This window comes from Brienomyrus brachyistius, chromosome 20, assembly GCF_023856365.1.
Source record: "Brienomyrus brachyistius isolate T26 chromosome 20, BBRACH_0.4, whole genome shotgun sequence".
Classification (NCBI taxonomy): domain Eukaryota; kingdom Metazoa; phylum Chordata; class Actinopteri; order Osteoglossiformes; family Mormyridae; genus Brienomyrus; species Brienomyrus brachyistius.
The window spans coordinates 17,075,859-17,103,052 of NC_064552.1; the positions used below are offsets into that span (position 1 = coordinate 17,075,859).

At 38.8% G+C, this 27,194-nt stretch overlaps 2 protein-coding genes across 2 annotated transcripts; one reads left to right on the plus strand and one right to left on the minus strand.

Moving 5' to 3' along the window:
* The first annotated feature begins 6,006 nt into the window (after positions 1-6,006).
* Positions 6,007-9,804, plus strand: psmb3 (proteasome 20S subunit beta 3). Its single transcript, XM_048986963.1, has 6 exons — positions 6,007-6,166; positions 6,776-6,960; positions 7,122-7,229; positions 8,353-8,530; positions 9,218-9,312; positions 9,646-9,804. The coding sequence occupies exons 1-6, from the start codon at positions 6,164-6,166 to the stop codon at positions 9,692-9,694; spliced, it is 618 nt and encodes a 205-aa protein (XP_048842920.1). The 5' UTR covers positions 6,007-6,163; the 3' UTR covers positions 9,695-9,804.
* A 2,333-nt stretch (positions 9,805-12,137) lies between these two features.
* zbtb45 (zinc finger and BTB domain containing 45) lies at positions 12,138-24,196 on the minus strand. The gene is made up of 6 exons (XM_048986909.1): positions 23,898-24,196; positions 18,866-19,946; positions 17,765-17,878; positions 17,443-17,598; positions 15,372-15,633; positions 12,138-13,213 (listed from the first exon to the last, which is right to left on the minus strand). The coding sequence occupies exons 2-6, from the start codon at positions 19,802-19,804 to the stop codon at positions 12,861-12,863; spliced, it is 1,824 nt and encodes a 607-aa protein (XP_048842866.1). The 5' UTR covers positions 19,805-19,946; positions 23,898-24,196; the 3' UTR covers positions 12,138-12,860.
* Positions 24,197-27,194: the final 2,998 nt, after the last annotated feature.

Consider the following 27,194-nt stretch of genomic DNA (forward strand, 5'->3'; position numbering starts at 1 on the left):
ACCCGAGCCAGTGGTTTGCATGTGCCAGCCTTTCTGGTTGATCTCTCATGGTCTGGCTGGTTTTGTCTTGTTCCCATTTTTGTTTCAAATAAAGCCCATTTTGTTTGTCCCTACGCCTGCCCTTCTTCAATGCCTCCCCGTGACAAAATGGTCAATGTTACAGTTTCATTTGGCGTCAGATTTTTCAAAACTGATACAGAACTGCTAATCCACAGAGCCACACAACATCCATATACTGGAAAGCAGGGGTAGGGGTTGCTGTTGAGAACATGTCATTAGAACAGGGCATTACACTTTTCTGCCTTCCTTGGAAAGCTTACAGGAGGGTACTGGAGAGGAGACATCGCTCAGTAATCAAACCTAGAGTTCAGGGAGAACATTGTGGATTATGACCTTCCTGAGGAACTGAGGACCAGCTGTTCTCCCTCACACAGCTGTCTGTGGGGATACAGCTACAGCGTATATGTGCTTTACGGACTCAGGAGAGGCATATAACTGTGTATCCTGGCACAAACTGTGGGAGGTGCTGCATAAATATGTGGTACCAGGGACACTTCTGTGTGCAATTTAGTCACTGTATGAACATAGTATGCGCTGTGCTTGCATACTTGGTACAAAGTCTACATAGTTCAGTGTGGGTGTTGGCTTCCAACAAAGGTGTGCCTTATCTTCCTTGCTGTTTGTGTATGAAACCATCCACTGGCCCAACTACAGAATCTAACTGGGCAGTAAAGGTAAAAAATGTGTGTAGATGCCAATTAAACGATATCCATGGAAATGATGCAAAATAGATTTAATCTCAGTTCAGTGACTGCATGGCTGCTACAGACTGGCATGATATTATCATATTTGGTCAATCCAAGTCAAATAAAGTTTGATTTTCATCTCCGCCAAATATATTTCACAGTGATACAAAATAGCATTCCTCCTGAACTCATAGTGCAAAATTCATGACAGTACAAACCTTATTGTGCAAAGGGTGGAGTTTTTGGTATACTTTACATATTGCAGAAAATTCCTACACAATCATGAATAAGTTAAGGGAAAGGGACAAATGGGGAATACAGATGCTCCTCTACTTACGAACGAGATACGTTCCGAATGGCCATTCATAACTTGAAATTTTCGTAAGTCGTTATTCAACATCATTTTAAGGGTATATGCAAGTACAAAGACCTAGGATGCTGGGAGTACGCACGCTACGCTGCTGGCGTGGTGGGAATAACGGCCAGAGGTCGTACTAGGTGGAACTGGTGCGCGTAAAAATAAATTGATGTTGCGAACAGGAAACGGGAGCCCAATGAACACAATTTGGACTTACAGTCCTCTTCGTTTGTATGTCTGAAAGTTCGTAAGTTGAAAGTTCGTAAGTAGAGGAGCGTCTGTACTACCATACTACCTTACATCATTTATACAGAATAATTCAAAAACAGACAAGAGGAAGACAAATATATTAAAGAAAGAAAGTCAAATGGAACCAAAAACTGCCAAGCAATAAGGAGGAAAAAAAACCCCCTGAGGGTCCATAGTAAGCTGGCTGCCAGGATCCCAGCTCAGATGGTGTCCACCCTGGGCACCATCTGGGCATGTGGAAAGGAAGGTAAAGAACATGGGTGTTTAGAACATGCAGATACACATTAATTGGCACTTGTACAGCAGAACAAGCAGCCATAGTTATAGTGTGTTATGTGTTAAGTTGCGAGTCAGCTAAAACATAAATAATAGGTTTTCAGGTGGGATTTAAAGATTGAGACTGATCCGGCATCCCACACACGAGCTGGCAAACCATTCCATAATATAGGGGTCCTGTAACAGGAGCCTTTACTGCTAGTTGTTAAGGTATAGCACTAGCGTTCCATACCATGCCTGCACACATTTGACCCAGCTTGTTTGACTAGTGTGATCATATACCATGCCCAGGTAAGGTAAACTTAACCATGCCCTGGTCGACTTGGAGAGGTGGGCCAGGGCACGAGTAGTTGGACTTTGGTACAATATGGATGTAGACTGTGTCCAAATTCAGGGCTGCATCCTTCGAAGGCTGCATTCGAACACTGAATTAATCACAGCTGTGCAACAAGGCTGTCCCATTTCAAAGGCTCCTTGAAATGCAGTCTAGTCTATAAATGCACCCGATGGACCCTTCACAGCCCAACATATCCCAAGATTCATTGTGCATAAGTAATGTGGGTGTGCCTCTGGCTGTTTCTCAATACCAACAGGGTGGCTGCAGGGATTTAAAAAGTATTACAAGGTAGTAAATCAAACTACCAAAAATTAAGGCCGTTAAAAGGTATTAAAATTAATTAAATGTAATTTAATGCAATATTAAATTTTAGATTTTTTTCAAACTATGAGTCCATTTGTGTTTAAAGGTTTATCTGCTAAAGTTTGCATAAGTTTATTTAAATGTTAGATAAGGCTCATTCATTCTAGTTAGTCTATATCTATGATGCTGACGCCATATTCAATGGTCGTTCAATGTCTCAACCATTTTGCGTGGTTAGCTGGATATTGGCTGGCTTGTAGAACTCCTCAAATGCTCAGACCACCAAACATATCGTTGACATGAGTAAATGCAAATTCCCAGGTAACTGGCTAGAGGACCAAGTGTTTTTAAGATTGGCTCAGGCATGTAGTAGGGAATAACCAGCAGGCCTACTGTTCGGTTTGTGAATAATAAAATATATCACTTGGATGGGGGCTTAACGCTCTCTGGTCACATACACCATGCACCAGCCATAAATCTGGAATGCACGGATGCGGAGAGCAGTTATCAATCTCTACTTTTTGTGCTGCTGCCACCGTTACACCACTGCAAAGTAGTGCCACCATCCAAACCAACATCATGGCTACATCGACGGCAGATCTCCGGGGGACAATGGGTGCCACACCAACACTGCATGGTGAGATTCTGTGGTGTCTGTTAAACACCAATCGAACTCTAATGAAGAAATTGGAGAGCTGTTCAAAGCAATCTTTCCCGACATCACTAAGTAATTCATGTGTGGTAAAGACAGAAGTGGGTACATTATCAGATTACGACACATGCCATGATACTGCTTTGCTATTAGTGGTTCAAGTCTATTCACTAGTTTGTAATGGCAACACCAGTTTACATAGTGAAAACCAGTTTGTTAGAACTTTTATCCTTTTATTGAACATTTTATACAATCTATTATTTTTCATTCAAGAAGTTAAATAAATGCAAGATATGTGTCTCTAAATTTATTCATTGCATAAATTCCCTCTACAGGCAGTCTCCAGGTTATGAACAAGATCCATTCTCCAAGTCTGTCTTTAAGTCGAATTTACACACCCCTGTTAGAATGTGTTCCATGGTAGATCTAATGCCGTGGACATTTTTTTGTACCTCCTGACTGATACTAAACATGGCATGATACCACTTTTTTATGTCTGATACCAATATTGTAAATTTGGATATCTGCCAATACGATACAAATCCGATAGTCTCTGAGTCTTTTTATAAACAGAAAACAAAAAATAATGCTTTAAAAAAATGTCCAGAAACATTTTGTATACCTTAACACAAATACAAAAATCATAGCTGTGATATAAGGAACATTGTAATTTAGTAACATTGCTTCTTTTTATTTAAATGTCCTCAGTTTTAGCAGCATTTGACCACCCAAAAAACTGTGACTGTATACAAAAATAAAACATATGATGACATAAAAGCTTAGTATCTAAAGAAACATTCATTCAAAGTGCAATTTTACTTAAGAGTTCAAAAACCTCTTTTGTTTGGAAAAACACAGTAACTGCTATTTAAAATAATGCGACATAAAATTAATACTTAAAATCTAATATTGACCCTTACTTAATACTTAACATAAATATTTTCTTGCTTCATTTTAACATAAAGGGTAGGTTTTTCTTTAGAAATATCAGCATTTCAGCCTTCTCAGCTGTCAGCCTGCTTCTCCTTTCATCAATAATGATGGAGGCTGTACCGAAGAGCCTCTCGCTCTCCACACTTCTTGAAGGTGCACAAAGAAATTTAGCTACTGTACAAACCAGAGTGGATCATCTAGGCTGGTTGACTTGCCAGTACAGCAGCGGATTGTCTGAGTGCTGAATAGTTGGCTCACTGAGGTAGGTTTGCACTTCAATACATGCACCTGTGGCGGTTAACTGAGGATCAGGCTCTACAGAGCTTTCCTGCAGGATTTCATCAAAAATACTTTCAAGTCTGCTGTGGCTTGCAGTTCCTTTCCATGGACTCTTGCTTGCTGATTCCACAGCAGCTGATTCACAGATGTCCCCTCTGCTGGCTCTGAGGAATCTCATGTGCTTCTTTTAAACACTCCATCTTTCTCAGCTCTACGATCAAAGCAGCTTTTGCCTGCTTTGAGATTTCTACTCTAATATTCTACAATTTAAGGGATTATCATACTGTTGGCTGATTAAATATTACAATTTAACTTAACTTCCTCACATTCAAGTATGGGATTTGTGAGTAAATGTCTTTAGCTCTCTCTCTCATTGACACACACACACACTCTCCCTCTTTCTATCTCGTTCTTTCTCTCTCCCCCCCCCCACATAAATAAAAAAAATCCATACCTGTCTTTATATCTTGGATCCAACAGTGTTGCAAGCGCATATAGTGGCTCAGATTCTACATCTTTGAAGCGTCTGTTAACAGCCTTGAGAAAGCGGACTCTTCATCATCCTTATTCAACAATGCAAACCCTTTGATGCTTTGTAAGCTCTCTGCAGACCATGGCTTTTGCTACAGGATTCAACTGAGCAAATGTCTTGAAAATCCTACTAGGACAGCTAAACTTTGCTTGGGGTTAGGCAGAGTTACTAATTGCGTGCAGGTGTGTACCCAAAAAGACTTAATGCTATAATTAAACCAAGGTACTTCAACAAAGTATTGGTTTATGGGTGTGCACACTTATGCAACCAGCCTAATGTACGTTTTTATATTCCCGCCCCCAACAGATTTCTTTGTTTTTCAATTGAATTGTACAGATTATAGGTCACATTATAGGTGGGGAAATTTCTCTTTTTTTTTTTTTACATCGCAAAAACCTGGCATTTTAACAGGGGTGTGTACACTTTTTATATCCTTTCCATTTTGTTTTATCACTAAACATATACACATGAAGTGGATAAAAACACAGCATCTGATGTTATCTCCAGCCACCAAATACTTTAGAGTTATCGCAGTAACAAGAAAGTGTCTGCAGTGGCAGCACGGTCCCAAAACCATATGCACTGCATTTCTCATCTGGGGAATAGAATTATTGTTGCACTTTATTAGTCCTTGTGCCAGAAATTATTTTTTTCATATTGCATATCTGCCGTAAGATACAGGTGAGAGGAAATTTGGGACCAATCACATCCCAACACCCCTGGAGTTGAATACTGTTCTCCCTGCTACCGTGCGGGAGGTGTTACAAGACCCTAAAGACCCGCAGTAACAGGCTCAAAAACAGTTTTTTTCAGAGCCATTACTGAAGTGAACCCCAGTCAGACTAAAATTAACAAGACAGACTTGGTTCAATAACCGTGTCATGTTATGAAAACTGTGAAACACGGAATTATTGTGATTACTGTGCAATAACTTGCCAAAATAATGCAGCTGTATTTATTTACATTTACACAGGATGTTCATAAAAAAAAACACGTGTGTGCTTTTTTTGTTGTAGTGCAAGAAAATATGACAACAAAATAATTCTATTTTATTCGGGATAACATTATTTTGACTTTTATGAGTATGTGCTTCCTTTTTGGGAAGCACGACAATGGGACGTAGTATACTAAAGCGCATCGCAACACCTTCCGGCGTGAAAATAGATTAACAAGCAGCACCTACCGTCGCATAATTTTTTCAAAAAGATGCGTCGATTGAAAATAACGAAATTTCCTGTGGCACATTGCACTCAAACTTGATTAGGCACCGCCTACATTGTGACGAATTTCCTACTCTGCCCAATAATAATAGACATACGGTAACAAGTACCCAATGATTCGTCCAATTCCAGGCTTTAGTCGTTCACTTCCGTGTTAAAATACTAGAATCATCTCATCAAAGAATTTGTGAAGTCATTGTGGATTGTTTTCAAAATTTTGCAAGTATAATTTTAATTTCTCATTTCCAGGGCATAGAAAATCCACATTTTTTTGCAAAATGGTAAGTAGCTAGATGTATTATAACTGCAGAGTCATGAATAAACTACAGATGTTCGGGAATAGCCACTTTTTCGACTATGCAACGTAACGCATTCCGCTTCCAGGAACGTGTCTGCAATAATATATGGAACCGCTTAATTACTGGCAAAGCTATGTTTTGTTAAAAATGTGTCTTAGTAGCAGTCAATTAATAGCTGTACATATATACGGAGTCGGAGTACTCTTTAATCAAGCTAGATAGTTATCTAGCAATATTTTTGTGAACTATGTGGATCCAACCCTTAAGGTGATCTCTGAGGATATATCGGTGATGTTTACTGCCATTATAATACCAGCGATAAAATGAAACTTTCTAATTACTGAATATTAAGTTTGAGTTGTAACAAAGAGTAACTTAAACCTCTTTCTAGCTGGGTGAGGTTCAACTAAAGTACTGGCGCATTCAAGAAAACCGAAACTAAAACCTCCGATTGCTTTTTTGTGATGACAGTGACTAGTTGTTTGAGAAAATGTTGTTCTGCTTATGTTTGATTTATGTGTATAGTTGCTAGCTTTGTCTAAATTATTTTAAATAGGGTATTTCTCTTACTTCTATGCTTCTCTCCTGCAGTCTATTATGTCATATAATGGGGGTGCTGTCATGGCGATGCGGGGCAAAGATTGTGTGGCCATTGCCGCTGACCGACGCTTTGGGGTTCAAGCCCAGCTGGTCACCACAGACTTTCAGAAGATATTTCCTATGGGTGATAGGCTATACATTGGCCTAGCAGGATTGGCCACTGATGTGCAAACTGTGTAAGTTTTCTCACTTTTTTATGCTGGTTTGGTTTTCATTAAATGTGCCATTTAATCCATGATAAATGAATGAATTTGTTTAATTTTCTAATTAACGACACAAGTAAAAAACAGTCTGTTTACGTCTTGAGGTAACTAAGTCTAAGTCTCACCCTCTCTAGGTCCCAGCGCCTTAAGTTTCGCCTAAACTTGTATGAGCTGAAGGAAGGCCGTCACATCAAGCCCAGAACCTTCATGAGCATGGTATCCAATTTACTCTATGAAAGGAGGTCTGTCTCACTATTTTCGTAACTCTGCAAGCTTTGGGTCTGTCAGAACCAAACATTTCGAAAATGTTATGTTTATTCATATATTCAGATTCGGAGTCCTTTCTTTATCCCCAAGGGGAAATTGGTGTTGCAGTAGCAATTCACATGACAGAAACACACAGATGCAAAGTAGGCATAAATGTAAACATAACACAGAATTACAAATTACAGAAATATATGTATAAATATGCAAAAACTACTGTATTAGATTTGAAGAAAACTTTGCAACTGAGTTATACATTTAGTGTGTGATATATAAAATACCACTTTTTTTAAACAGATTTTTGTTTCCAAACACTCAATCGCATGGCTGCAGCTGAATACATGCTGTATGCAAATAGGATCACATGGTTCGCATACTGTGTGGCTAAGCGTTAGAGTGGCTAAGGTGACAGTTCTAATATCCATCCATTATCCTTAACTGAACATCTAGTACAGGGTCATGTGGTTTGGACAGAATCACTAAGACAAACCTAATATAGCCTATTAAAATGAAGGAGGCAAGTAAATGATAGGATTTCTGGTCAGTTATGGGGGATATTGTGTGTCTTGTATTTGTTTCATTGTGGTTCATTTACATTACTAAGGATCCAAGCAGGCAGTAGAATTTTGACGATGTGTATTTTGTAGTAACTTCTTCATGAAACTGCTTCATAAAAAAAAAAAAAATACTGGTCAACATGGTCTATACAGGTGTACAGCTTACTCCATTCCTGACTCAGCTGTAGTGATCTGGATTAGCTCAGTTAGCTTTACTTTTTCTAACCCTTTATATTAGTGGTGTGTTTTAATATTTCTGAAAATGTATTTTCCACATGTATTTGATATACTTTGGACATCATCTGTAGTAGAATACTTTTGTCTGTATTACGTAACTGTGATTCTGTATTAATCTACTAGTATTGGTGGTTAATTTTGGTTGAGAACCATATACCAAAACACTCAAGGATTTAAAAAGGATTTCAGGAAGGTGAAATCCAGTCTTGCTTATATCCCAAAGTCGTAATGTTAATCCCTATTATGAGTCCATAACAGTTCATTTTTAACCTGAGTCTTGCTTTCCCCCCCCCCCCCCCCAACTCAGATTTGGCCCATACTATGTAGAGCCTGTAATTGCTGGTTTGGATCCCAAGACCTTTGAGCCATTCATCTGTTCCCTGGACCTGATTGGCTGTCCCATGGTAACAGAAGATTTTGTAGTTAGCGGAACCTGCTCTGAGCAGATGTACGGCATGTGCGAATCTCTGTGGGAGCCAGACATGGTGAGGATTTCACTTAAAAAATAATAATAATAATAAATTGTCAACTATGTATTTTGCCTTTGCTATCCTAAAAGTTACCTAATTATTATTATTTTATTTTCAATCAGTTTTTTCTCTCTTTTTGATTCCCACATTCCTTTGCCACTGACTTCATAAATAATACTTTTAGTCTTTATGAAAACATCCATTTATTTTCCAAACGATCGTACTGGATCGCGGGGGGTCCGGAGCCTATCCCGGAAGCAATGGGCACGAGGCAGGGAACAACTCAGGATGGGGGGCCAGCCCATCGCAAGGCACACTCACACACCATTCACTCACACACACACCTATGGGCAATATGGAAACTCCAATTAGCCTCAGCATGTTTTTGGACTGGGGGGGGGACACCGGAGTACCCGGAGGAAACCCCACGACGACATGGGGAGAACATGCAAACTCCGCACACATGTGACCCAGGCGGAGACTTGAACCCGGGTCCCAGAGGTGTGAGGCAACAGTGCTAACCACTGCACCACCATGCCGCCCCTTACAGTGCTAACCACTGCACCACCATGCCGCCCCCCTTTTAGTCTTTATTTAGTCTGACTACAAAATCTGATTTTATTTTCTCAGTACTTTGGAGAAACTGGGTTGGTGCCACACAAACTGTGAACTGAATCTGTACATTGTTTCGAATTCTTGCAGGGGGCGGAAGACTTGTTTGAGACCATTTCACAAGCCATGCTGAATGCTGTAGACAGAGATGCAGTTTCTGGTATGGGGGTTGTTGTGCATGTCATGTAAGTACTGTTTCTTTTTTCACATCTTTCAGAGAAATAAAAAGCTCTTCCAGTTCTTGAAAATGATTAGATTGTATCTTGCATATCCTCCTGAGATTCAGGGGGGGAAATAATCAATATAATTTTGAATTTTGAGGAAGCTGGCATGGTCACGTCCCCACAAAAGAACAACGGCACTTAATATAGTGGCATATACAATATGAGGGATGAGCAAAAATGTTTGTCCTCTGTAGAGGACTTTAATTGCTGGATCTCAGGAGAATGTGAATTCTCAAGTGTGTAACCTGATTTACCGTTTACTAGAACTTGATTGATTCTTTTTTTTATTTACAGCGAGAAAGACAAAATCACAACTCGGACTCTGAAGGCCAGAATGGATTAGAGCACATGTTGTTCTATTCATTTGTTCTCCACATTTTTTATATATTTAGAAAACTATTCTCGTGTTCTTACATGTTATGGGAAAAGGTAAAATAAACACTTGTAAATTTATTCATGCATTTCTGTTAATTTCTCACATATGAAAAACAAACTATAATGCGCATAATTAAAATTGTTGCAACTGTGATGCGGTGACATGCGAGGAACTTTTTTTTTTCCCATTTATGATTTAAATTGGTGCTAAAGACATTTGCTTCAAACCCAAGTTTCAGTCTTCTACCATCTCTCAGATCCAACTTGTTAGCTAACCAGTTGCATAAGAAATTCTTTTGCAGCCCCAATGGATCACTTACTGGAAACTCTGCCGCACCCAATGATGGAACTAATATTTTAAATTTGAAAATGGATACAGCTTCTATTGATTAGTGGTTTTGTGGCGTATCCAAAAATAGGCATGTAGTACTGAGATGAAAATTTAGTTTATTTCACTATCTTCAAAACTCAGGGGTGCTTTTATAGGCAGACTTTCCCGGCCTGGTGCCCAGGTGAACGGCATGACCAATTTTCCCCCTGACTCCATCAACAACTACATCAGGTCAGGTTGCAGAGCATGCACTGCTAGAGCTGCAACTACACCTTTGTAGAAAATAGTAAGGGGCCTTGTGACAACTCAACACTGCATGTCTGGTAGGCCTGCACATTAATGTCGACATTGCATACCATGTACTTTGTTGTTGAATACAGACTGAAATATGTAACTATACTCCCTGGAAGCCAAAAAGGTTGTGGCAAGTAGTTAAGGTTCTTATGGGCCTAGAATGTTGAGCTTATGGTTAGCAATTCGATCTTGCAAATGACATTTAGTTTTAGTCCTCATTTGTGTTTGTGATAATTATGTGAAAATTGGATTTGTTGCTTATAAAACCGGAAGAACAGTTAAATATTCATTATTAATAATTTATTACAATGGAAATCTCTCATCATTATGTAAGAAAATCACCTGGATGGACCCATCTATTAAATGACTGTTGAAGTTGTGACTGGGGGGGTGGTGGGTGAGAACATAAGAAATTTACAAATGTGAGGAGGCCATTCGGCCCGTCAAGTTAGTTTGGGGAGAGAGCAGAAAACATTCGGCTTTCCTCTGCAGCTACATTAGCTGCTCTATAACAAATCCTAGCAATTTTACTCAGGCAGCTTCTATACTTTTATTTTTATCAGTGAGCTCCCTTGCCTGCAAGTTCTCTTTTACATATACTGCAACACCACCTCCCTTCTTGCCTATCCGGTCTCTACAGAACAACGTTTAACCATCCATATTATATTCTTCTCCATTATCACTCATTCATGTTTCAGTTATTTCTATAATGTCGTGGGAGTCTGATGACATTAAAGCCTCTAAATCATGAATTTTGTTTCTAATACTCCTAGCTGTTTACAGTGCCCATTTTTAATAGTAATTGGAGCTTTCCATCTCCCCGACCTATATTCTTCACTAACCTCCCTGCCCCCCCTAGTGCCTAGTTTAAATATTCCTCAACTACTCTACACAAACTATTTTTTCTTTTTCTATAATTAAAAAAAATCCCATTATGCTTTGTGTTATATAAAAAATTTAATTCATATATATGTATAACTGGCCAGTTGTCCAGTATGTTCATTACCATGACAACCAGACCTTTGAGAATAGGGAAGGGCTTCAGCGATGAAGATTTCTTAAGCTGATAACATTTCAGAAGGACCAGGCTCCATGAAATTTTCATCATGAACTTTTGGTAAATGTGGAATTATATGTTCTGCGATGATCATCTCCATAAATAGGTCATAACTGAAATGGGTCAATTCTGAAACTAAGTTCTGAGCAGAACAAAAAAAATCATTCTGAAGTGTTACTTTGTAACAAAAGTGAACACAAAGGATTATGTACTGGACAGCAGGGGAAGTGTGTGAATGTGCAATGTCTGTGATGAAGGACTTCTGCCTGATCTAGAATCCCCCAGCATGACAATGACAGACAATGGAGCATTTCCATAACCATTAATTCAGTACAGGGTTACAGTAAACTTGGTGCCTATGCCAGGAATTACAGGGCACACAATATACTTTCGATAATTTTAAAACACTGCTTAATCTAGTAGTATATTTTTGAACTATAAGAGGGAATGGGAAGCGCACAAAGGCAGGGGTGCCACTACAGATTTTGGGGCCCCAACCTAGATCAATATAACTATGTTCCAAATTTTTTAAGGCCCACATCATTCAAAGATGCTTGAACTGTACTAAGTCTCCCACCATTTCTGGAGGCCCTGTCAAGCCCAGACAGAATCCACACAGACACAGAGCTGGTGACAGGGTTCGACCCCAACACTGGAGATATGAGGTGAGAATACTAACCACATTATTTTCTATTTTAGTTTTATACAACTTTTACACAACATTTTTTCAATAGTTTATTTTTATCATTCATTACGTCAGTTTATTCAACAACAATCTGAAATGTAAACTGTAGGGTGGTTCATTGTATAATAGTGATTATCATTTGTATATAATAAAAAAATATAAAATACATGTCACAAAGCATATGCTCAATAAACAGTACAAATTTAAAAACTGGAAGGGTTTAAGTTTTGTGTTTACAAGGTTATGAGAAAACAGAACTTGTTAGATTACTACAGTAACTTACCTAATTAAAGACTGGATATAATTGAAATTAGTAAAAAGATGTTGCTTACAAATATCAACTAGACTAAATAATGCAAGAGAAAATAAGTCTGACGGAAAATAAGACTGATCTGCTTGTTCAAATTTTATTTGTGTTATAATAGAAATTACTGTCACAACTATTAATGCAACTAATACAGCAAAAAACAAGAAAACATAAAACACAAACATCTGGTTCTCCTAATCCTGTTGGTTCATCTATAAGTTTTGTTTAGAGTAATATGGAAAAGTCACTAGAGCTGTACATTTTAACATAGAATGAGCAATTTTTGGTGTGACATGACAAGTCCTTAAATATACCATGCAGGCATACAAGTCAGGAGTTTTGTGCAAATGAGGCGTCTCTGTCTGTATCTGTTGTTTTACATCCTCTGTGGTAAATGACTACATAGTCACATTTTTATAACCATAGACACCTCCTCTTGTCCATCTCTGAATATATCATTCTAGGGTTCAGCAGTGTCACTGGACATGTTCACACTGGCAATGGAGTTGACAGTATCACAGGATATAGCATGAGATGGGCTTGGTTTGGGAGGTAGGATATGAGTGTGCTGGAGCGCATGGCGTTCCAGCAGGGTTCGGTGAGTGAAGGCTCGATGGCAGACTTCGCAGGAGAAGGTGCGCTCTACTCGATGTGTACGCATGTGCACGTTAAGTGAACTTTTCTGAGTGAAACGCTTCCCGCAGACCGAGCACTGGAATGCCCGAATGCCAGTGTGCACCACCATATGCTTGAGCAGGTAGTCTCGAAGGGAGAACGAACGCCAGCAAATGCTGCACTGGTGGGGCTTCTGACCTGCAACCGAAACAGAAAGATGAAATTTCACAGATAAATTAGAACAATTACAAAAACAATCCCATTCTAGCATTCATAAGTCACTTGCATCCATGTTCATTACTCTATTATTAATATTACCAGTTATATACAAAGAAATAGTTGGGTACGCAGATGAAAAATTAGCCCATGTATCTGTGAAACCAGCTGAACTGTTTCAGTTCTCGAGCTTGAAACCCCCAAATCAGATAAGCACTCATTTATTTCACCTCATTCCCTTTCATTGCAGGATACTGAGCTTTACTTATTGCTGCCCTCAGTTAACCCACACAGCCCATGATGCCAAACACCACACCCAGTTTCAGCAGTTATACACCCTCATTCTTTTTCTTTTTGCATGCAAAGTCTCGATTCCTTCCTCTATTCCCCACATAATATGCTTCTGTTCACATTCACACTTGCTGCATGAACAGGCCTCTGACGACGGCCCGTCAGAATTGCATAATACATTACATAACTATCTCCAACCTTTTACTAAACCATCTTGTCCCTTCATCATTCTCATCAATAAATTAATAATTTAATGAATTTATCGGCCCAGTACAGACAGAATTTTAACCGAGGTGCCCTTCAAGGGCCAGGTTCATTTTTGGGGTGGCTGAACCACACGGTCTATTTTATGGTTCTGCTTAGAAAATAAAATAATGCATATTTAATTTCTATTATTTTGAGGTCGGGAGGCAACAGGGATGGCCACGTATTTACTTGGGGAGGCCATGCCCCCACCCCCCAACACCCCTTAGATCCACCCCGGAGTACACAAGCTGTAATACATCATACTATTATAATACTGCAACAGATATATGTAGCATTTTTAAAAGAGGTTTAACTAGGACGTTTTTCACACATTTATCTGCAAGAAGTTTGCTTTAACTTGCATTCTATTTTTAAGTATTTCATCGACTGGTGAAAAATATGGAGAGAGATGATAATATGTCATCATTTTGTCTCATTTCACTGACAAAATATGGGACCAGCAAAGGTCCTGTTTCTCCCACAAATATACGATTTAAAGTAAGACACACATGCTGAGAGAACTAAGCTGATTATTTTTATGAACTTTTGTTACCCCATAATGATCCTTATAATTGGGGCGCTGGTGGCCCTAATCGTCAGGGATGCGCATTTGTAATCGAAAGGTTGCTGGTTCAAATCCCTGACCAGCAAGGTACCAACCCCAAGCACTGCTCCCCGGGTGCTGAATTAGCTGCCCCCTGCTATGTCACATACGGGTTAAATGCAGAGGACACATTTCACTGTTGTGCACTGCGTGCTGTGTCAACAATGACCTAATTGTAATAATTCCATATATAATAAGTATATCAAATATACTACGAAAAACTATCAATATAGCTGTACTTCATACCATATTCAAGAATGACACATACTATAGTGGTCAGAGGACAAAAGATATTCATACCAATATTTTTCAATATATATCAATGTTGAAATATCTCATGTAGAGAGAGGGGGACAGGAAAGGGGCACCTGTGACCCAGCGGTGACCCAGCCTCAACAAGAAGCAAACATCTTCACAAAACTGCAATTTATAGCAACCATATGCATCTAAGTTTAACCCATTCATGACCTCGTGAAATAGGCACAAAACCTGGAACCCTGAGCAACAGAAAAAGTAATATGGTCCCATGAGTCGCTCTTTTTCCCACATCCAGACAGGCTTCCATGTGACGTCCGAAACCCACAGTGTCTGTTGGTTTGGGAAGCCGTCCTGGCATTAGGTCGGATGATGCTCTGTAAGTTTGTTTTATAGCTAAGGGTCAGGACCTGTTCCCTGACACTAAGAATAAAGCCCCATATATACTGCTAAACAAATTCAAGAGCGCTTTCATGAAAACCAGGATGAAGTAAAATGTTGAATGAAGAATGGTCCAATTTTTCACTATGCAGTTTAGGATTGGTAACATTTCAAGGTCCGAAGCGGTAGTGCAGGGTGGCTGTACGCCACGTCAGATCTAAGATATTAATATATTAAGTGATTCTGTTACATTGCATCTTATACAATTATCTATATAGTGGGTGAACACTGTAGATTCCCAATAAAATAAAAACAGTGGCAGATCCATTAAACACAAACAGGAGGGTAAAGAGGCATGCATACCAGAGTGTATGAACATATGTTTGCTGTAATTTTTTCTGGAACGTAAACTCTTCCCACAATGAGAGCAATCGAAAGATGTTTCAGAGCCTTGAGAGGATGGGGAGGGGCCTGCTGCACAGGAAGAGGATGTCAACGTAGCAGGAGTCATTGGGGTTGTTGATGGAATTTGCAGGTTTGGTTCTGCCTTGCTGTCAATCATCATAGGTCCACGCACAAAGTACGATGGTGATTGAGGCTGGGTCATTTGGTACTGGAAAAGCATCTGAAATTGAGATTTAAAACTGAATTAGTAAAAGGTGATAAAACCAGCACATAAAGTTCAAGTTCTGTCATGAACAAGCCATACATAAGATGAAATGCTTACTCAAAAAGGTCCATTCTCTGGAAAATGCAAATATGATATGTTTAAAATAAATGGACTACAAAGACAGGAGTATATACATATTGGTATTATATGTGGGGTAGTTTAAGTATTCTGTAAGTTTTGGGTTACATGGCTAGTTTTGTTCCTCTGATCCACGGTTGGCCAATCTTATCCACAAAGGGCCAGTGTGTATGCAGGTTTTTGGGATACCCTTTAGGTCAGCTGTTCGAACCCAGGGTGGAGAACTCTTCAGCCAATCAGTGCTCTAATCATTGGTCTAATCAGGGAGTTACAGCAAAAACTCACATACGCAACAGCCATTTCTGGATAAGACTGTCCACCCCTGCAATGTACTGGGAAGCAGCTGGGGGCAGAGGCAGGACAGACTGTCAGTGACAGGAATTTCAGTGAAGCCATGTCCAGGTAATTCACACTCAAAATTACTGACGCTTATACATCAGTAATTACAAAGTTCCCATCCACTCAATTGTAGAATGTGGTTCATGTCATGTATTTGTGGCACTAATTGGTGTAGTTTGTTCCCAAGAGATTGATATAATGCTGTATGATTCTGGACACCGGTTCATCAGCCATCTTGCCCTCACTAACACACCAGTCTTTCACTTTCTGGCAGGGTTTTGCCAATGACTTTAGCAACCTGGTAATAAATGATGGGATTAATATGTTTCAGGTTCTTGTATCCCATAAAAAAATCGTTGTATCTATTACAATGACAATTAAGATATTCTGATTCTGAATTTAAAACACTGGTATCAGCATCAACGTAATCCAGGCCAATTTTGCTTTGAAAAACCAGGACAAAACTAAGATAGATTACATGATCCTGGATGCCAAATTAAGGGATTACAAAATCTGAATCTGATCATTTTGGGCCACTATTGGGCCACTGCCCCAGGGACCACAGATAAATATCTGACCACAATTGCTACAGGTTCCTCTTATCTAAGGCTTCTTCAGACCCAGGGCACTCAAGTTCAGAGGTCTAGAGGCCCTCAACAAATGCTAAAGGGCCCCGGTTTGCTGACAATAAAATTTGCTGGGTGGAGGTTCCATGTTCCGGTGTTTTCTTATTCAGAACCATGGCATTTTCAGAACTTTGTCTGTATGTAACACGATTCGTGTATCATTTTACACTATGCGGGAAAAAAAATAGCTTTGAAATAAAATCAAAATTGGTGTTTCAGTAAAAATCAAGAAGTAAGCCTCGCTTTTTATTAGAGACTGACTAGTTGTTTGCCAGCTGTCTAGCTTTGCTCCAAAAAAGATGCAGGACAATGCATCTCTGTCAATAAGTTTACTTTTGTCATGGTATTAGATAAGGAAAAAAATTAAAGGCGCACAACCAATTTCCAAACAACTTAAAAATAATAATTAGGGTATTAGGGTATAGACTAATAATAAAATATTCAGGATCAAGCATGTCGGGGATCACAAAACAAAACCTTGCAGGTCACATTTGAGTACAAAGGCCGTATATATCTGCCATGTATGAGTGCAAACTGAGCAGGTTTACAGTACAACCCAAACACTTCTTTATAGATCTGACTGTTTAATGGGTCAAATTATGACCCAGTTATTTACTCATTTGAATCTACCTGCAAAATGAAGAGTTAAAGAGTATGGAGAGTTTTAACTGGGATATTGCAAACATTTACATTATAAAAATGAACTGAAGATCCAACTAACCTGATTGTTAATTGGTTGTGCAGAGGATGGAGGAGACACCGTCTTGCATACTCTGGAGTTAAATGGTATATTTTCAGAAGGATACTCAGACTCCTGCTCCGTTTGTGGCCAGAAATGCTCAGAAAACATGGGCCCCTCTTCATAGTACGCTCCTTCCTGCCAAGTCCAAAGAAAATGACAGATGTGCTTTATTACACTGAATACTTATCACACTCAGCAAAGAAAATCCAAGATAAGAAAGGCTATCATCAGGGCAACAAATGACATGAAAAGACCAAAAAATGTAAATTACTAGATGAATCTTGAGCGGACTGTACGTTACCATAGGTTCCTGTGTAGCCTCGTGCCCCTTTCTTTCCTCCTCATATGTGAGCACCCCCCCATTACTTTCTACCCATCCTTCATCTTTCACCATCACATCCTCTCCTCCAAGAACCTGAGAAAGAAAGAGTTTGTTGAGGCTGAAACAACTGCAGGGGGCATCCACATACTATTCTACGAAAACATATAACCGTTTGATTTAAACATTTACTGCAGCAATGGCTGATAACATTAAGAACAACATGTATGGTGAAGAAAAGGTCATGAAAAGGTCACACTGGCAATTGGGAGAAAGTGACTGGAGAAGTGAAATAAGCCACAGACACATCAAATATGAGACCCTAGATGTTCATGAGCATCGATCTGAATTAATGCAGTAGTGGATTTCCAACTGCACAGTTCCTCCCTTAGCCATCTGTCCTTAAATCTATATATTTAAGGTCTACTACTAAGTGTAACTCTTCTGCATAAACAGACACAGACCCTCAGAGAAACCGAATGCAGGCACAGTGTATAATAAGAATGCAGTAGACATAGTAAGCCACTTTAAATGCAGACTGACAAACAAATTACTGTATGTTCCATTTTTAGTGATAAGGTTAAAGGATCAGAGCATTAAATGCTTTCAAAATGAGACACATATTTCTTAATGATGCTAGCAAACTCACAGAATGTAGAATACCACCAAAGTATGTGTAAAGTATGTGTGTATTAATAAATTCTAAATTAACTGGGATAATTTGTTAACATGTTTTCAAACTGGGAAGTCTACTGTTCCTCTTACATTTTTACATTCCAACATCCAGGCCTTTAGATTAGGAACATGGTATTCGTCTTTAAGATTCTTCTACTAGTCAAGTGGAATAGCTGTGAAATTTCAGATAATTCTTATGTTTATAATGAAACTGTGTCAGTATCTGTTGCATTGCAGAATAGTTTGATCATTTAAAATGTGCCCCATGTACCCAAAAGGACAACTGATGCAACATATCTGAACAAAGGCCAATTTTCATTTGTTCGGCAGAGACCTAAGGGCCCAGCTCATTACTATTCATGACAAAGCCACACCAGCCCCTAACAAAGAAATTTCCCCTTTTCTTACCTGTAACCTCAGTGGTTGTCTCTGCTTGCGACTGTGCCCTCCACCACGTTCTTTATCCCGATCTCGCTCTCTCTCTCTCCCTTCCACTTCCTCCTCATTGTATTTCTCCATCCCTGGGACAGTTTCCTCATTGTCTACTTCCAAAAGGGTCTCCTGTATATTTTCTCCACTAATTTCATCACTGTTAGAAGCAGTGTTGACATGTACACTGCTATTACTGTTGCTAATCTCTAAAAAGTCTCTTAATTTGTATCTGACATCTTGAGCACAACCAGATTCTGGTTTCAACTGAGCCGGACTCGCTTCAGAGCTCAAATTTCCTGATTCGCACACAGAATTAAGTTGAATTTCTCCAAACTGTCTAGCCTGTTCAAGATTACTGGCCCCGTTCTTGTTCACATTAACACTGTGACTGTTGCTTATGCTGAGGTTTCCTGATGCTGAGTCTCCAGTTGCATAATTTGAGAAATTCTGGAAACCTCCTCCTTTTTCCCTAACTTTTGATCTTTTTTCCTCATGCTTAGGTAGAACCCCTGCAGCACCAGACACAATCCCCCCAGCTTTCTGAGAAATAATTTGGGTGCATTCATCAATGACTGTCTTAATTTGCAAAATACTTGCAGCAGTTAGTATGCAGAGTGCTTGAGACTGCAGTACCACCAGTGAACCACTGTACATAAAATCCACAAGTTGCTTAATGGTTTCTGCTGGCACCAGGGGGGGCACTGAGATCTCTGAGTGACCTAAAAGCAGTTTGTCTTGGAAGAAGGGACTGCCAGCTGCCAGAACACAAGCATGTGCCCGTAGAGATGCATCATGGATACGGACTGTTACATCACAGAAAAGACCTTCCTGGCGCTGTGACCGCAAGGCCTCTAAAACAGACTGGCTTGAGTTATGTAAGTGAATGTAATGCACGGCTTCTGTACTGGAAGACATGGCAGGACTGGTGATATGAGTCTGTCTCTCTCTCTCACTCACTCTAGCCACTGTACGGCGTAATCACATAGCGTTAAGCACTATGGAGGTGCTACTAAAGAAATTCTTTCCTTACTCTTGCCGTTTCAGATTTCTTATTTTCCTGTAAGAGATAAAAAAAGGTAAACAATATTCAATATTTTTTTAAACAAATAATTCCAGATGCCAAAAATTCTACATAGCTTAATTCATTAAAAAGTTGAGCTAAATAATTTTATTTATGTACGTAAACACAACTGGAGACAGACTTTATTTGTCACCACAATGTAAAATAAATCAATCTCTAATAAATGGTGCCTGGGGTGTTTCTCTGGGTGAGGATTCTGTGCCTGTGGGCAATTTCAGTACAAAAAATTACTTGTTACTCCAAGCCCTTCACCGTTTAATATAGCAAGAAAAGCAATTTGCAAAATGAACCTTGAACTTGAAAAAAGATACTTAGACCTATGCAAAAGTTGAACCTGACACCTCATAAGAAAAATTCTGAAGTACAATTTTTTGCTACCCACAGTTCTTGCGATACCAAAATGTGTATCATGGATAGAATTGTGACTAGTCATGATTATGTATAACTCATTGTAAATGGTTAGAGCTGAAGAACATTTCAGGTCTACATTTAAAGTAAGAGCAAGGGCCATAAGGGTACACGTATGGTGCTGTTCAATGCAACCAATGAATACGTTTCTTGACACGAGATACCTAAATTCACAATCAGATGTTCAACATGGAGGTCAAAGACCCCCCCACCCACCCCATCACTTAAATCAGAGTTTGGCTAAATTTTGGTTTCCAAATAAATTACACCACCACTAGAGAGTTAGTAGCTGTTAAGACCGGAGGGACTAACTTTTCTACGGGCCCTATGCTGACATGGGCAGGGGGTCCTAGGCTGACATGGGTAGGGGGCCCTAGGCTGACATGGGTAGGGGGCCCTAGGCTGACATGGGTAGGGGGCCCTAGGCTGACATGGGTAGGGAGTAGGTGGGCATGTTTGAAACAAGAGAAACAAAAGGGCAATAAAAACAATGGAACATTAATAATATGCTAATCAAAGTGCAGAGTACCAGTGGAAAAACTTATCGATCAGGGTATGAACAGGAGGACTGCTGGTTAAATTCACTGATTGGGGTGTGTGAGAGGGGGTATCACACCAGCGGACTGATTGGCAAAGTTCCACTCCCTCTTTTGCCATGGTCCTATGCTGTACCTTAGGATAGCCCATGCCTTACTCTGCCCCGGAGGCTTAGATTTGTCTTGAATTTGTGCATACGTTCCTTTTTATTGTGCTCTCTCCTCCTCAGTTCACAATTTGTCTGCTATTCTACCGCGACAGTACCAAAGGTAAAGGGCATGTAATGTGAATCACGTAGGCAGCGAAACAACTAGTAGCTCAGCACTAAACTAGACACTAAAAGTGTTTAAAGAAAGCTGGGTCGCATAGACTCTCTCTACAATTGCCTCACCTCTGGATAAGACCAAGACTGTCTGCCGGCTGTGTTATACCGAACTTGGATATGTTGCTGGTAAGACATCCAACATGCTAACTTATTTGAGACATAATGATTTGAGTGTGCGTACAATCGGAAGTTAGTCTCGCTGTAGCATTTAATGTACTTTTGCCAGGAAGTTCTAACCAGGCTAAAATAAATAACTAAGGGTACAGGATATTTATCACCACAGTTATGTAACCATGCTCAGTAGTACAGAACACAGGATTTGGTTCATTATGACTGTACAGTAAAATCCCATTATAACGGACTTCAAGGGACATGGCAAAACATATATATCCAAAGTCCATTATAGAGAATATACACGGTTATGCCCAAAACACAACTACAGGACACCATTTACTTATGGTATAGATTGTTATACAGTACATGTAGTAATCCAACTTCACCTGACCAGATGCGTGACTATTAATAATCCCAACTACGCATCTACGCTGGATATCACCGGCACGCCATGCACCTTGTAGGCGGAGCCTGCATGTCCATTATAGCGAACAAAACTACAGCTAAAAGCGGCCCTGGGGACCAAATTGTTTGTCCATTATAAGCGAAATTCCATTATATGCGAATCTGCAATATCCGATGCTTTTTCTGCATGTTCTTAAAGGCGCACGACCGGGACCAGCAGACCTCGTCCATTATATGATATTCCATTATAAGCAAGTCCACTATAACGGGATTTTACTGTAATGATGCAATATTATTTTTCAAATTTTTACTTTACATATTTATCAGTGTACACACAAGGTTTTGCTACTCAGACACTTTGACAGACACAATGTCTTATTTTTGTTTTAAAACTGTTCCTAATTGTGTTCACAGTATTGATTAACTATTTCAAAATAAATTCTATCACAAGTACTAGCCTTCAAGTTTCAAGTCATGCTTATTAGAATTAAGCAAGTCAGAGACTGTATTCAAGCAATCCTTAGTAAACCTTTAAGTAATTTACTATCACTGACTATGATACATGTGACTGATTAATGTAATAATAATTGAATACATTTAATAGTGATTAATTTAATCAATGGCAAATTTAATACTAATTATTTGATGTGTATTAATATTTGTATCTCCCTAAGAAAAAAAGCTGATGTACTGTACTAAAATTTTCAAATAAGGAGAAATTAAATAGTCTACAAATAATGTTTTTGATTTTGAACACTGGATATGTTAATACTTGCTTACCAATATCAAATATTTCATAAAAAAACAGTAGAATGAAATTTTCGTGGATCTGTGAATTTGCGAATCACGCAGCGCGAATGCACTCGGGCGGACTGTACCAAAATCTGAAAAATGTCGTTCAAACTCTCAGTGAAACCTAATGATAGTTCCATCTGCTGACCATTATGCTTATTAGTATTTATAAAACAGAGCCACAGGTAACGTAAGCTTTTTTCTTTCCTGAAAATCATTCAATTATCGGAATTTAGTTATGTGGTTTTAAAAATTAGCATTGGGATTAACAATATAAGATATATTTTACTGAATACAAATGAAGTTAATGTCTACAAGTTGGTTACTACTTTAAGAAAAAAACATACTGCTTACAGAGTATGCTCTCACATCAAAATGATATACTCCAGGTACACTGGCTTCCTTCCACAGACTAATTGCTGTCAGCAAATTTCCCACATTGTATGACTGTGTGTGAGTGTTACTATGCCGAATGTCCATCTCGAATGTACCTCTGCCCTAACCCTCTCTGCATGGGACATGTTCCAGGCTACCCTGTGGATGGATGGATGGATGGATGGATGGATGGATGGATGGATGGAAAAGTGCAAGAATGGAATAGTAGTCCTAGCAGTGGGTTAGGAATATCTGATTTGTCTATCTAGGTCCACATACAGGTAAGCACTGTATTTTGTTAAACGTGTGGATTTTTGGAAGCATCATATGATTATGAAGATTATTGTATTATATTATTATATTTATATTATATTATATTATATTATATTATGAAGTCATATGATTAAAGTTATTTGAGGGGGAAAAGACTTGCTGAAGTTAAAATTACTGATGGAATTGATAATCAAAAATAAAAAACATATGCAGCACACACCCACAATAAATCATCCATCCATCCATCCATCCATCCATCCATCCATCCACCCATCCATCTTCCAACCATCTTTATCCTGATCTGGATCACAAGGAGCCACTATAAGTTTCCATCATAAACACCACAAGGTGGTAAACATGAAACTTTCAGTTAAACATCTTAGTTAACAACCAATAGCAGTTAATTGAGCAGAATGCTCTTTGCTTTCAATGAACAAAAAGAGCAGCACATTCCTCAATCATCATAACCATAAAATAATAAATATCACTATTTATTCCTATTACGTTTAATTATCAGGTTAGCGCAATTATCTTAAAAAAAGAAAAAAAAACTAAAAATGACATTTTTTTTAATTTATCGGCAAAATTTAATCCTGCTATACAGTTAAGCAGATAATTAAAGCAGTCATAAAATCCGCAACAACTGAAAGACAATTATAGATTTCATTATTTCAACACGTTAATTTTCACATACTCACATCACTGCACAGCAGTTAAGTGGGTGGACGTTTCTCTCAACTGCACACGACGCAACATGCTATTCTGTCTCACAAAACATAAGTAGGCACTACCAGATTAACTGAGCAATGACAATTATTGATATATGTAGTTGTTAATTATTCATTGCATACACAACAAGGTGATCCTAAGTGAAATCGTATCGGAACTAAGACCGAAATCCGACCCTTACAGAAGCCATTTTGGGGGATCATAAAGCGAAGATGTAAATACAACTAGAGGCCAGTAGCGTCCCAATGGAAACTACTTCCTTTTTGTGCTATAGCGAAACAGTCGATGCATATCCGGGACATGTCATAGGCGCTCATAGATATCGTCATACATAGATGCCGCATTGGGCTTGTCAGCGGGCATGAATTCCATCGCCATCTTGTGACGGGGTTCTGATCAGTACTCGTATACGCCACAAACGGAAGATGCCGGACATTTTCGTTGCTTGTGGATGTTCTAATGATAGTAATTATCAAACTAAACAGGGAATAACATTTCACTTCATGTTTTATTACATAAGACGCTGCATACACTTAAAATGAATTAATATTTATTTAAAAAAATATAAACTAAATTACACCAGTTTTACATGCATTAACAAAATATAATTTCCTTAGAAAAAAATTAAGTCGTAAGTTCATATGGAATAGAAGTACACACATCTACATTAGATTATAAATATGGAAAAAATATTTGACCAAATATTCTGTATCATAAATACTTAGGACATTTGTAACAAACTAACCCGGTTGAAAAGTCTGTGATTTATGGTGATTTTAATTGTGGACAAGCCTTTGTTTCTAAACACGAACATCCATTAAGAAGGAATTTCTACCCCGTTTCAAGATGGCAGCCGCATTTACGCATCGCTCCAATGAACAGCACTGACCAAGGCGGCATCTATTTTGTGTACGATATCTATGAGTAGCGTTGCGGTTCACTTTTACATTACGAAGCTTCCGGTTTCAAGTTTTCAAAATAAAGGTCCAGACAACATGGTAGCAGTAAAATCCCATTGTCTGTATTAGGCGTAATATGAGCTGGGTAGTGGTGTCTTAATGATTAGGAAAGCACAATGTAATTTAAAGATTGCTGGTTCAAATCCCCGACCAGCAAGGCACAAACCCCAAGTTGTGTGCTGTGGTGTTTCAACACTGATCACTAAAGTCTAAATTCATCAATTCATCTTCCAGCCGCTGTTCAAGTACAGGTCGCTGTTTCTGCGCCCAAAGTGAATATTTAGCCTAAGTGCACGTAAACCCCAGATTTAAGTCAATGAGAGAATACGTTTACGTGAAAAAAGCGCGCCGCTATGAACTTTTTTAACTTAAGTCATTGGGAGCTAGAATCTACCACATGCATTATTACAAATATTTTATAAAATGCATTTACAGTTTGTCAAAGTTCTTACTCTTATGTCACAGAAAATGTCATACTACAAGAGAGAAATAAATATATTAACATTTAAAAAATACAAATAATATAAATGACATTCAAACATGGACATTAAAACATACACAAACGAATATAAGTAGCCACCAAATTGGCGGGGAAAGATTCTGTAAATTGTCATATAAATGGAATGTGTAGTCAATGAATGAGTATTCTTTCTGACCTACACGTTGGAGCCCTGGCGCGGGTCAGCATATGCTGGCATGCTCGCGGGCAATGTAAATAGCCCCTGTCTGTAATTGTAAATAGCCTTTGTATTGTTGTTATGGTTATAGTTGCCTTCTCGATTGTGGCATGTGTGTTCTTTGTGTACCCTGTCCAATCCTCGCATGTTCTTAGCTTTTACAACTCTCCCACCATGTGTGTACCTTGCAATTCGGCATCTGACCACCTTGGGTTTCCACTGTGTGTATTCATGGTTTCGGTGCTCGTTGGGTGCCTGTTACAGTCCTGTTCAATGCCTCGCTTGGCCTGGAGCTACAATAATCCAGTGGCCTTGAAATCCCAGAACACGTCAACATTAACATTTAACATTAACATTGAACACAACAGAAAAATATGAAGATACAAAAACATCAAGACAAAAAACTTAATAAACTAATGATTAAATATGTTATGTGTTGTGTTGTCTTAATGCAGGGGTGTCAAACTCGAGTCCTGGAGGACCAGAGCCCTGTGTAGCTTAGTTATTTCCTTATTCTACTACAAATGATTCAGTTCAGGAGCTGTGTGATGATAATTATCACAAGGAGTTGCAAGGACTTAGTCATTTGTGTTAAATGAGGGGAAACCCAAAAATGTGCAGGGATCAGGCATACCTTTGACACTCCTGTGTTGCATTTTCTTAATGTGATGCAATTTTCAAAACGGAAGTGCGTTATACCAAAAGGGGCAATATTCAACCCACTGACCAAGGTTGTATTCAGCTAGAGAATACAACACAGACTGTTAGGTCCCTGGGGAATATTTATACATTTTCAAAACAACATCTAGAATGTGGCATGGTGGTGCAGGGTGGTGCTGAGTTGCTGTTCCCAGTTGCTTCCACTTTGTTGTAATACAAGTAACAGTTCACTGTGGGATATTCAGTAGTGAGGAAGTTTCACTAATGGACTTATTGCACAGGTGGCATCCTTTCATGGTACCACGTTTGAATTCACTGACCCATTCTTTCTCAAATGTTTGTAGAAGCAATCTGCATGCCTAGATTTTATACACCTGTGGCTATGTAAGTGATTGGAACACCTGAATTCAATGATGAATAGTGGGGTACTACGGCCACTGTGCATATATGTTCAAGGCCCACCTTGACGAATTCAGCTGAAATATTCTTATATCTCTTAAAACCATCAAAGAATTGTCACCCTTCCCTTCAACTGAGTCAATGTTTTTAATTGCCTTTCTCTTTGCTGCCATTTGACTCATAGAAAAATCATCAGATTTCATTTATATTTCAGCCCTTGCAAAATGCAGTATTTTGAATGCTTTAATAAATTGGCCAGCAGGTGGAGACAGTGCTCCATTTCATAAAACCATCTGCCAAATGAATAAATGTATATTATTATATTCATATTATTTATCATTATTTTACTGGCTATGATTGGATTGCTCTAAACATCTGCCATACAGCTATAACACATCTATCCTTCAATCCATTTTCTGTACCCATTTGTTTTATTCAGGGTTGCGGGGGGTCTGGAGCCTATTTCAGAAGCTACAGGCACAAGACCCATCATAATAGTTTATAGAAAAGACATAAAAACTATAAAATACATATAAATAAACCAAAAGAAATACTTCATATTTTTAATACT